Below are 12,525 nucleotides of genomic sequence, written 5' to 3'. Positions count from 1 at the left end.
GTCCCTGGATTAATGGTCCAGTAATAATACCACGAAGCCATTGCCACTCTTCATTTTCAATAGAGACAGATGCAGCCCCCAAATGTTGTCCGTGACAAATACAAGTTCATTCCTTTCTGGAATATTGGAGAGCTGAGTGAATTGGTTCGCTTGACTTGCCTGCACCATTGCAGACAGACACACCTTCGAAATGCATTAAAAATAAACTCTTAAGACTGCTGGTGATTTGATGCATTCTCGGAGGAGTGGTTTCAGACACTTTCTCTATTTGGAACCAAATTCTATCCTGGGACGGGAGTCGCCCCACCCAAGTGCTCAGTGCCAACGCCACCTTAACCAGTCTCCTCCTCCCGTTCAGCTCCTTTTCCGGGAGTCCGGAACCAATGATGTCAAACCGATTGGGTCTAAGCCCAGCCCAGGGAGAATGAGAGAGACAGGCACGACAACAGAGAGAGAAAAAAGAGAGAGAGAAAAGTTCCTGGTTGCAGTGGGTCAGAGACAGAGGAAAGGGGGACATTGGCTAATTATTAGAAGGAAGAGTCTTGGGGGATATTCGCTTGGATTGTGTTGCTGGAATTACCAGTTAGAGAGAGAGAGAGAGAGGGGGGAAAAGAGTGAGCTGCCGGGGAGCTGGGCTCTCGCCATTACTGACAGCGCCCGGGATTGCTGGAGGGTTGAGACCCAGTGGATCGGGTGATCTGGCTGAGCGGAGTCTGTAACGCTGGGCTGGGGGTGAGCCCTACTGGCGAGGGCGCCGGAGCCCCTTCCACCGCTGGGTTTCCTTGTCACCTTGTGGATTGTACGCTCCCCGATAACATGCTGAATGCTGGTGGGATTTACGCCGTGAAAAAGAGGAAGAAACCCGTGCAAAAGAGGTAAGAGTTGGGGGCTGGTTCTGGTTCATTTCAACTGACAACTCTTGGTGGGGGGGAGAGTTTAAAAGCGATGGTTCCTTTTGTAAATACTTCTAACCGTGCAGTTCTGTCTCATTCCTGTTTTGTTTTCACAAAAAACCCCAAACATGTCATTAGCCCCAAACCACCGCCTGCTGATGGCGTCAAGTCTAATCCGTCCAAGAGGCACCGGGACCGGTTGAACTGTGAACTGGATAAACTAACCAGTCTGCTGCCCTTCACTGACGATGTCCGCGCCCGTCTCGACAAACTCTCCGTGCTCCGTCTCAGTGTCGGCTACCTGAAAGCGAAGAGCTTCTTCAACGGTATGAGCGCACTCAGTCGGCACACCGCGTTTCACTTAGACACTCAAAAACATATATCTGTCCATAGACCCCCCCCAGACACACACACACACACACACACACACTCAAATATACACACACCACGCCTCCAAAAAAGAGACCCCAAATACACACACTCCCCAAGACGTGCAGAAATGACCCCAAATACTGTACAGGCACAACACACACACACACACACTTAGAAAAATGACCCCATATAGAGGCACGCTGCTAAATACACACATTGAAATGACCCCAGATACACGCACACAAATGACCCTAAAGATACACACACACACACACACAATGACCTCAGATACACACATGCTGCTAAATACACACACACTCAAATGACCCTAAAGATATACACACACAGAAATGACCCCAAAGATAGACGCACGCTCCTAAATACCCCGCATAGACACACTGGTGCAAATCCTGAAATAGCAGCCCCCTTCCACATCCTCAACACTCATGCAGAAATGTAAATACACTGACAGGACACAGATTTAGACACACATTCTCAAATACACAAATGCTCTCAAAAGTGCCACACCCCAACACACACAAGCAGCAACACAGACAGACAGCATACACAAAAATATGCACAGGCATTCAAATACGGATATGTTAACATTCACAGTATATACACTGACATGGTCACACAAATGTATTTGTACTCACTGGCACACTCACAATTAAACAGAGACTAGACACAGTTACCCAGATAAACACACTCAAATGTACACATGTCTACACAATCAAAGCTGGGGCTCCTTCGCCTCTGCTGACTTGGTACATGAACAAACAGACATACTCAGAAACAGATACACACAAGTACACTGTTAGGATTGCTGTGCATGCTTCATGTGAGGGTGAAGTACTTTGTTTACGTCTTTCTCGGGCTTGAAAGTGAGCAGCTGTGGTTTCAATTTTTCGTACATCACTCAATCAACACAGGCAAGCATGAAACATAGTTACATTTTCCACTGGGACTTCAGGATGTGCAATAATTTGTGCTTTTCACAGCCTACATTTTAGTTTGCATGTATTTTGGGGTGGGGTAAGGAGGAATATCAATGACTGTAAATAGACTGAGTTGTCTGTTGTTTTACACAAACTATTAACATCCTCTGCGTACTCTGCATACCAGAGTGTGAGGAGATTTGCGCATGTCACAGAGGCCCAACCTGTTTGTTATCACAGCAGTATTGGCAAAGGTTAACATTGTATCACTCCAAGAGACTAACAGTTATGGATTGTCTTTTGCTCATTAGGCAAGTTGGTGCTGCTTTTCAGTTTGTGCATAGTGTGGGTGACAACACGTCCAACCTTCAGGTTGGTCAGGTTGTGTTCAGGTGTTTCTCTTGGGTGAAGTGAGGCTTGAATTCATAATTTGCTGTTAACAGGTGAGATGTTATGCTTGCATTATATCAGAAGCACAGAGAATATTGCTATGCATTCCTGCCTACCCTGAGAAATGGGGGAACATTGAGACAGTGACATGCAGTAGCTTTGTTGTTGGAATTGTGCTCATTCAAACCTTTAGAATATCCAGGACCTCCCAGTTTGAAACCTACAGCCTCTGTTACCCCTCTCTATTCTTCCCACTGCCTGACAGGCACACATTTTAAAACAATTTTCTGCATGCCATATACACAGTGTATAGCGTGGCAGTCACGGTCAGTAATATATTTATCTATGCAGAGATACAGCATGTAGCATTATTCCCTGTAAAACTTTTGCAATGTGCAGGATGCAAACACTGGTGCTGGGAAGACATAACTTGTAAAGAAATGCAGTGATTGAGCCTGAATGAACAGTGGTAATGTTAATAGACCATTCGTCTAGGGAATTACTAATTAACCTTCCAGTGATCTGGAGGCAGATGTTCAAACCATGGAAGCTGGGGAATTTAAATTTGGTTAATAGAAAACAAATCCAGGAATGGTGAACTTGAAAATGATTAAGTTGTCATTTTAAACACATCCAGTTGATTTAAGGAAGGGAATCTGCCATCCTTACCTGGTCTGGTCTAGATGTGTCTCTCGACCTACAGCAATGAGGTTGACTCTTGATGCTGTCAGGAATGGCCTAGCAAACCACTCCATTGTATTCAAGAAGATGGCACATTGTTTCTTTCTCTGGGAATAAATGCTGGCTTTGCCAGTAACACCCACGTTTCATGAATGAATAAGCATAAAGTGGCTACGCATCTGAATCCCAGACAGAAGTTAACTCTTTGTGCTGACTGAGGATTGGTTTTCATTCCGTTCCCTGTCACTATTGATGCTGTCTGGAACAGGAAGCTGTTTAATTGTCTTTCAGCCTCTGGAGCTGAGGAGCTTGTAAATTCATTCAGTAGTGATAATGCCCATATTTGTTCAGTGGTATTTTGAAGGAATGGTGCGGAGGGTGTCCAGATCCTTGCTTTTTCTAATGTGAACCCCTGCAAGAATAAAGCTGATTGGGAAGAAAATTGGGAGGGATGCCAATTGTGGAAGGCTTTGGAAGTGAATGTTAGCAGATATTGCTCCTAGTCTACAAGAAGGACAGTGGGTTTTGTGTCTGCGTAGACTTTGTTTACAATTATTCCTTTTTTAAATCAATGGATACCTAATTTAAAAAGTTATACCCTGTTTCCTTCACCCATTTTTTTCTTTACTCTTTTTCTCTCTCTCTTTCTTCCCTTCTCACTCACGCGCAAACACAAAAATAAATCTGTGGATGCAGTGTGTTTTTAACCACATCCCTTGGCATAAGCACTCAGAGACTAGGAAGTGGTACAGTGAAGGAACACTCGACGCTGAACTTTCACTGAATGCCATGCAGATGCTGGCTGTTCCTTCCAGAACTTCCTGTAAGGACAACCAGAATGTGGTGGTGATTGATGCTGGTGTCTGTTGGTCATCAGTTTGGGCGGCACTCTCTGCAGAGTTGATTGAGTAAACCTTCAACTTAACCTCCTAACAACATTGGCCTGCCCCATTCCCCATTTTGAAATTAAAAGCTGTAATGTTTTCTCTTAGGCAGAGATCTGAGCCCATACCAAGACGAGAGAAGATGCTAGGGCATTTATCAGTTAGGAAAGATGGTTCAATTGAGCTGACGTGTTAGTTGAGTTTGTTCAGCATTGCTTTTCAAGGTTAGCATCACATCTTTTACTCCTTGACTGCAAATTGTCCATGTGCAAGGGCGTCTATCCATCCTGGGAATGGTGGTTATTGGGAGATTATGACAAAATGCACAAACAAGAGGCATCCAATGTGTGGAATACCCTGTGAAAGGGGGAGCGCTGATGAGCAGATACCTGACTGGTTGCTCTAATTGTCCAGTTGTTGTTGCAGTGAATCAGAGTGACAGAAGTATGTGGAGGTGTCCCCTTGCCAAAAATAGGATCAGGCTTGGCTCTGATGTCATGCTGTCTGGAACATCCTTGTAATGCTTACTGTCAAGGCTTGTACGTGTCAGATGGTCACTTGGGCGAGGTTACAAAGGATTGCTTGTGCTGTGTAACTGTACTTCAGAATAAACAAGTACCATATGGGAGCATGATGAGAATGGTATTTGCATTAACATTAAACAAGACCATTGCTTTTCAGTGGCTGACTAATTAAATTAATTTCTTGAATATGACAGAAAAGAGAGATGTCTTGTAGTCAACAGGCCAAATGCAAGATCATCTGATTTCAGATGATCAGACCAATTTATGTCATAGGAGGAAAGGCTGCTGATTGGTAGGCATTTCTGCTTGACTAAAGCATTACCATGGAGAAAGCAATGGGGAACTGCAGGTTCCTGAGTAGCTTCTGCTTCTGTTATTTTCTGTGGTGACTTTTAACCTTTCGGTTTTGGTAATTGGGTTCCATGATTCAATGCTTTTTTACAGTGAGGGGAACTATAGTCCCATCCAGCTGTTCTCCAAAAGTATAAAATCCTAAATTGCTTCCATGTGAGGCAAGTCCAGTGACCAAGTCTATTCTTACTAAGTTTGTTTTCAGCAGCTTGGTGGTTATCTGATCTGTGGGAATGTTTTAAGTAGAGCAGCTGGTGTCATGTGGGCAGGAGCTAGATGGTTTTAAGCAGAAACGACTGGCAATTGTTTTTACATTGGAGCAGCTAAGACTCTGTCCTCCTCCTCAGTACAATAGGGTTAGGGCCTCCTGGTGTAACCCATGGGGGTGAGGTGAGATACTGAAGGCAAGCCATGATACTCGGGCAATTTCTGCAGGTGATCACTGCAAGCTAGCTGATAATTGTCATTACTGTGGGCTTAAGAGCCTCTCCAAGCCATGTCACTATCTGGTATGTGTGCTGTCGGAGGCGTGTCACTTGGAACGTGTGGAAGGCTGTTTCGTACGTGAGCTAGCTTATTTGCCTTGGCTATGTCCTTAGTAATTGTTAAGCTGTAGGAAGGATTTCACAATGAAAGGAGAATGTGATGTTGGAAATGTCTTGATGATCTATTCAACTGAGCTACAGTGTGGAAAACCTTTCCAATTAACACCAGTGCTTTTGATCAGAGGGGTCAGAAACAGGGCTCCTGTCCCCTCCACCGGTTCGAGAATTCAGTTGCAAACTCTGATTCCTGTTCATGCCCATTTGTGAGGGCAGTGGATGTGGATGGTAGTGATTTATGTTAGCGTCGCCGTTTGCTGGGTTTAAGGAGGTGTGGAGACTTGGAGCAGCAACTGGATATGTGTCACCTCGTAAGGGAAGGGAGGAGCCTGTGAACTATCGAGGCATGCTGCAAGGGAGATGATGACATTGATTTATACAGGGTTCTTAGGCTATCCGCTCCAGAGATTTCAGCGCTTAATCTTGGCTGACCCTTCAGTCCAGCCCTGAGGGAATGCTGCACTGTCAGAGGTGCTGCTGTTTGCATGAGATGTGAAGCTGAAAACCCGCCTGCTCTCTCGGCTTTATAGAAGATCTGTGCTCACTGAGCCGAGGAGTGAGTTCTTGGTGCTTTTGGACCAATGTTTATCCGTCAAGCAATGTCAATAAAGCCTGGTTATTTGTTCTGTGCGAATTGGCTGTGGTGCTTTCTCCAAAACAATGGTGACCGTATTTGAGTGTTGCATTGGTGATAGAGCTTTGGGAAACTCTGTAGTTGTAGAGAAATGCGAGTCTTTTTTGAGTGCCCTCTGGTGCGCATCTACATTGGAGACTGCCAAGGCCGTTTTATTGAGCCAAAACTGGGAGCACATCAGCACAGGGATTATCTCCTGTGTGTTTCACATCATGTCTTCATTCAGTGTGGCTACCGTTCTAAAGTGGATCAGTCAACAAATGTCATTTGCACTTGGTGATTTAACACAAAATTATAAATATTGAATTTAAGATCATGCAAAAGGAAGGATGTAAGATTTGAGTTTAGATCTTAGTGGGGGGAAAAAACTCTTTAAGAGAGGGGTTATTGACCGCAAGACTTCCCCTGCAAGGAGAAATCCGTTTCTAGGTCAGCGAACAGAATAATGTAAGGTTACCACCTTGTCAGTTTGCTGAAGCAGTGTTTATATTGGGATGGTTTTGAGTTCATTCATATGCAGACACTGTGTTACGGAGCCTGTTGTGAGCAAGCGACGCAAGATGTTAGCTTTAATCAGCCTACTGAATACAAGAGCGAACTGCACACTCTTTCCAGACGGTGGGGTTAGAAGCAAGAGAGATCCTGTCAGATCTTGATGGTTGGGAGCTGACATTGAAAGGTTATTGATTTGATTCCTATTTTATGCTAAGTTTGGTCCCTGGGAATTTTCGGTGAAATACTCAACATTTAAGAAACGTCACTGACAACTCTTAAACCATACTAGGAGAAAGTGAGGGCTGCAGATGCTGGAGATCAGGCTCAAGACTGTGGTGCTGGAAAAGCACTGCAGGTCAGGCAGCATCCGAGGAGCAGGAGAATCGATGTTTCGGGCATAAGCCTTTCTTCAATATGCCTACAGTGCTCTTCTAGTACCACACTCTCTTGACTCTCTTAAACTGTGCTCACAGGGCTGGTTCCAGCAGTGATTTATTGAATGAAATCTACTCAATCGTAAGGCTGCCCATTCCTACGTGTGCCACCTCTCCGGTCATCGTGCCTTCATTACCTCGACACTTGACTATTTCTATACACTCATGGCTTCTGTCCTGTGGTGTTCTTAACGAAAATTTGAGGTCATTGAGAATTCTGTTAGCTGTGCCTTCCCTCAAATCCAGCTGTGTTTTCCCATTGAGCCCGAACTCGCTGACCTGCAGTGGTTCCTGGTCTAGCAGCATGTTGACTTTTGAATTCTGATCCTTGTTTTCACATCCTTGCACGACCTCTTCCTTCCTTATCTCCATCGTCTCCTTCCATCCTGATAAACCTCCAAGATATCTGTCTGTACTGCCCCGTTTACAGTTCATTTACAGTCAGGGGGCCGTATAAACATTCCTTGCAACAAACAAGTTTTTCAATGTCCATGCCCTGCTCTTTTCCCACAGTTCGTGCATATTGATAATTCTCACTAGCACTATTACTCAGGCAGAGTGGCATACACACAGATTTAACCCAGAAATTCCCTCTGGCTGCTTGTCGTCTAAACTGACTGAGAGAACCTGGTCAGTAACACTCCATTTTTGTTTTGATTCAGCTGTTTCAAAAGATGGCCCTGATCCCAACTTGTGCAGTTGTACCACTGTGAGATTTTACACACTGATTTCACTATTAACTCAAGAGAACTTGGAAAGCCAGGGGAGATGAGTGATCTGGCCAGCATTTGGCCATTGACTGTTTTGGAGATTTGTTTCGAGGCTCCCCTTCCTCAAGTTGAATTTAACGTGGGAAACAAAAACAGAAGTTGCTGGAAAAGCTCAGCAGGTCGGGCAGCATCTGTGAAGGGAATTCGGGTCACGTTTCGGGTCCAGTGACCCTTTTAAGGGTCACAGATACTACCAGACCTGCTGAGCTTTTCCAGCAACTTCTGTTTTTGTTTCTGATTCACAGCAGCTGCAGTTCTTTCGGTTGTTAAATCTAATGTGGATTCAGTGCTGGTGCCACTCCAACTGTTTCTTTGCTCCCCCTTCTGACTCCGTTTCTGTGTCTTGCTCAATGAATACGCAAATGAAAGTCGATAAATTATTTATTTCACTGAGCTGCGTTCAAGCCTGGGTCAGATGAGTGAATGGCCAAGATGTCTTCCACATTGAACTGTGCTGTGACTACTCTTCTGTCCATCATGGGTTTGGGAAGGGGCTTCAGGCCTTTACAGCTTGCTGGGCTGACTGTAATTTGAGGAAAATCTAATTCCTGGAGTATAGAATCTCCACAACGCAGATAGAGGCCATTCAGCCCATCCAGCCTGCACTGACTCTCTGAAGAACATTTCACCCTAACCCTGTAACCCCACGTTTACCATAGCCAACCCTGCTAGCCTGCACATCCCTGACACTGAGGAATTTAGCTTTGCCAATCCATCTAACTTGCACATCTTTGGACTGTGGGAGGAAACTAGAGCACCCAGAGGAAATGCACGCAGGAATGGGGAGGATGTGTGAACTCCGTGGAGGCAGTTGCTCGAGCGTAGAATCGGACACAGTTCCCTGGTGCTGTGAGGCAGCAGTGCTAACCACTGAGTCAATGTGCCACCCACATCAAACATTATTGTGGGAGATCTGATCCCAGTCCTGGCTTTGATGTATCATCCTGTGCTTGTATGCTGTACTTGGTTTAAGCTATCTTGTGATCTAATACAATGAGTTTGCAAATAACTCCTGTCCATAGATCTAGGTAGAAGACTTGCATGTTACTAATGATGGCAACTGAGCATTAGTTTCTTTTTTAAGATTGTAGTTGATGTTATGAATTTTATTGGGATGTTAACAGTTAATTACCTTGTTGCTAAATGCTGTCATGATAGACTTGTCCTCTGACTCATCACTAGAGCACTCGGAAGTCTCCTGAATGTGCTGTGGGGTGGCTTTTTTTTTGTTTCTTTTTCACGCGATCTGTGTTTTTGATTTCAAATTTCTTGGTTGGGTTCATTTGAAGTGAAATCAAAAGAATAGACTGCAAGATGGTCCTAACTGAACACTGCAGATTTCAGGCTGTTGACTGTAGCCATTTTGCTGTAGGCCTCATGTGACTTCAGCCTCCCAGCTAATGTGTTGTGGTGCCCATTATCACTTGTTTCTTACATTGCTGACTGTCACTGAGGTTTCTGCTCTAGGACACGCTATATCTGTCACAATATTAGTATCCCTGGTCGAATAAGCATGCTAATGATTCACCTATCAGCCTCATCATGTACCAGCAGAGCTGTCAGCATTGAACAAATAACAGGCTCTGTGCCTCATAGCCACAAGGCATATACAGGCCTCACTCATCAAATCTTACATTCTCGCCCCCTTCCAATTGATCCAGCAATATTCCATAAAGGGAGTAACAGGCAGTTGACGCCACTCTTGTAACACGGATTTTCTCACTCCCACTCAGGTGATTTCAAATGCTCATTCTGCTTTTCTTTCTTGGGAGAAACCAGCTCTCCCAATGTTGGGGAAACTTCAACGTCCAGCTTTAGTTGGAGAGCTTTTCAGTAAATCTTGCTAGAGCTTAGTAATGACCCAAAATTCAGAAATGATCTCTTGTTCTCTAGCAGGGGCAAACCCTCCCCTGAAGGTCATAACTATCTTCCCCCACAGTGCAGTAGTTCAGAGAAAGGGTTTGAAGGCTATAGGTGGGTGATGACCATCTCCAGTGTGAAGCTTAGGTCCCACATGGGAAACTAGATGAGTTGATTCAGTCGCTGGGCGTGGCTTGTTTTTCCCTTTTTTAACTATGTTCGCCTTTCACTAGGTGTCCCAGTATCGCATGCTATTCCCAAAGTGCCGAGGGTGAGCAGACCATTTCTATCGTGGGGATGAGAGTGGTTGTGTAGGGGCAGATTTTTCATTCCTTCTCCGTGGAGCAGGCGGATGCCAGTCTGCCCCTCAATCTCTCATCACTGTATTGTCAGCCTTGGCTTTGTGCCCTTGTCCGACAACTTACAACTTCTCCATCTCAAATGCTCCAACTGACGACCACCACCCCCCCCCGCCAACCAACATTTGCAGCCTTCTGTGGGTTGGGAGATGGGGAAAGGTTTGAGATTTCTGCTACTGTGTCCCCCATTTTATCCCCCCTTCTTGATTCTCTGTCATAGTAAACACTGGACAGCAGGAGGTCATTTGGCCCATCATGTCTCCATCAGCTGTCCAAATGAGCAATGTACCTAACCCCATTCTTTTTGCCATTTCTGTAGCTCTGCATGCTCGTTCTTCCTTCCAAATCCTTTTTGAATGAAAGACCTGCCCACGGTCTTCTGAATTTGAGGAACAATAAGCCAACTTGACCCTCCACAAAATTTGGTGTCATTCTATTGAATGGGCACTGTCCCCACTCTGGTATCAATATGCCCTTGCTGAGGTGCATGGTGCCCAGAAAGCAATAATTTTAACAAGAGTTACGAGTGAGGCTCTGTACGAGAAAGTACAACTCCCCCCTCCACCCCCCCCACCCTTGCAGTCCAGTGCTCAGTTGCTGTGCTGTGACACCGGGGGATTGTAATCGATGGAATGGTTCAGAGTGGACCCACCTAGTCCCATTGCAGGCTCGTTGATATGATAACCCAGCTTCCAGCCAGATATCCAGGATAATTGGAATGGAATCCAAATATTTGTGTTTACTGAACAGTGATGTCAGCTGCTGTGTCGATGGTGGGGACAAAAAGGGTGACATTGTTTCTGATTTGAGAGACCAGCCTGCTCAAGTCTTGGGGAATCCTCTGTGCTTGGATGTGCATGAATATGCACAGCAATATTGATGGAGTGCTTGAAGATGAGAGGCTTTTTTTTGTGGCATTACCAATAAACCCAGTTAATACCACCCCACCCCACCCCACCCCCAAAAAAATAAATAAAACTCTTCAATGGCTTCACATTCTGATTTGAGCCTGCACATGTTTTTCTGGTTTGCCCTTCTGTCATCTTGTTTCCTTAACACATCCTGCTGTGCTGCAGCTCTCTAATGCTTTGTAAATGGAAATGCGTTCAATTCATATTTAATGAAAGTAGCACTGAGGCATTAAAGTTTAAACGGCTGTCTTTGCTCTTCTGTTAGTGAGCCTGGAACGAAGAGCTGACGTCTGTGTGTGTAAAAGATTGTGTATTGAAGTTGCACACCGGGAACTGAAATTCCCACAAAACTCTTTGGAATCAAAAGTAGGAACCTTCACTGTATTTGGTTTGTCCTCTCTTTGGCTGGGTTGGATTGTTGGAAGGGTACAACATATTGAGTGCTTTTACCTCTAGTCACTATTGAACACCCTTTGTAGGTGAAAATGACGGTTGAAGTAATGTATATGTACAACTTAATAACTGTAAGAATGTAGAGGCGACTATAAGAATTCATAATATTTCGAACTCTGTTGGAGTCGTGTTTCTTTTATAGAATATTACTTTCAGTTTAAAAAAAACTGAATTTACCAAGTGCAACACCAAGTAAACGTGCCAGTTTTTGCTTCTCTCTTGTGTGTGCTTTAATTTGAATTGGGTACCTGTTTGAAGCTTCATGTAGCCCATGTTATGCCTGGTCTAGTCTCCCAGGTCTAAAGGGAGTTCTCGATGGCCTGCTTTTTACAGGCACTGTTCACAAGAAACCTGAATATCAAGGTCACAGTGTCTTATGGGTAATAAATCAAATCAAATCATGAACGTCCACCTCTGGGCAACACCTCCTTAAATCCTTGACCTCTACCAATTTAGGAAGACAAGGATAAGCAGTTCATTCGTCCCTGACAATTCCCTCTTCAAAACCCATGCCACTCTGAGTTGGAATTATATCCCAGTTCCTTTTGGATTCTACACACTCAACAGCTCAACCCATTTAGTTTGGAGACAGAAATTATATTCTCCCATTAAGCCTGACATGAACAAAATTCCACCAAATATACATTGACTGCTGCATCATGTTTTATAACATGCAAATGCAAAATTATTGTTGATTTTAGGAAAGTGAATTGTGCTGAAGAATAGGCTCCAGACCAGCCACTGGGCTCACATGAGCCAGTGTGTAGGGAACACTGGGCAGAATTTTAACATTTCCCCCCCACAGGGGCAGGAGGAATGGGAAACTGCTGGAACATGCCTTACAGCCTCTCTCTGGCCTGCTGTCCGTCACCTTCCAGCCTCTCTGCAGTATTGCTATTTTTAGTTAAACTGTTCGGGCACGTTAGAGAGCATGCTGGACCAGATAGGACTCAAACCAGGGCCTCCTAGTTCAA

At 44.7% G+C, this 12,525-nt stretch overlaps 1 protein-coding gene across 2 annotated transcripts in view; it reads left to right on the top strand.

Annotated features, from left to right (window-relative positions):
* Positions 1-361: 361 nt before the first annotated feature.
* ahr2 (aryl hydrocarbon receptor 2) overlaps positions 362-12,525 on the top strand; it is a 155,549-nt gene continuing 143,385 nt past the window's right edge. The window contains exons 1-2 of one of the 2 annotated variants that reach the window (XM_072578370.1): positions 362-875; positions 1,032-1,219. In XM_072578370.1, the coding sequence (XP_072434471.1) occupies positions 817-875; positions 1,032-1,219 (247 nt within the window). In that variant the 5' untranslated portion in view covers positions 362-816. The remainder of the gene's footprint in view (positions 876-1,031; positions 1,220-12,525) is intronic. The other variant, XM_072578369.1, reaches the window with a different exon arrangement.

This window comes from Chiloscyllium punctatum, chromosome 10 (assembly GCF_047496795.1).
Source record: "Chiloscyllium punctatum isolate Juve2018m chromosome 10, sChiPun1.3, whole genome shotgun sequence".
Classification (NCBI taxonomy): domain Eukaryota; kingdom Metazoa; phylum Chordata; class Chondrichthyes; order Orectolobiformes; family Hemiscylliidae; genus Chiloscyllium; species Chiloscyllium punctatum.
This window is presented reverse-complemented; position numbering and strand designations above follow the sequence as displayed.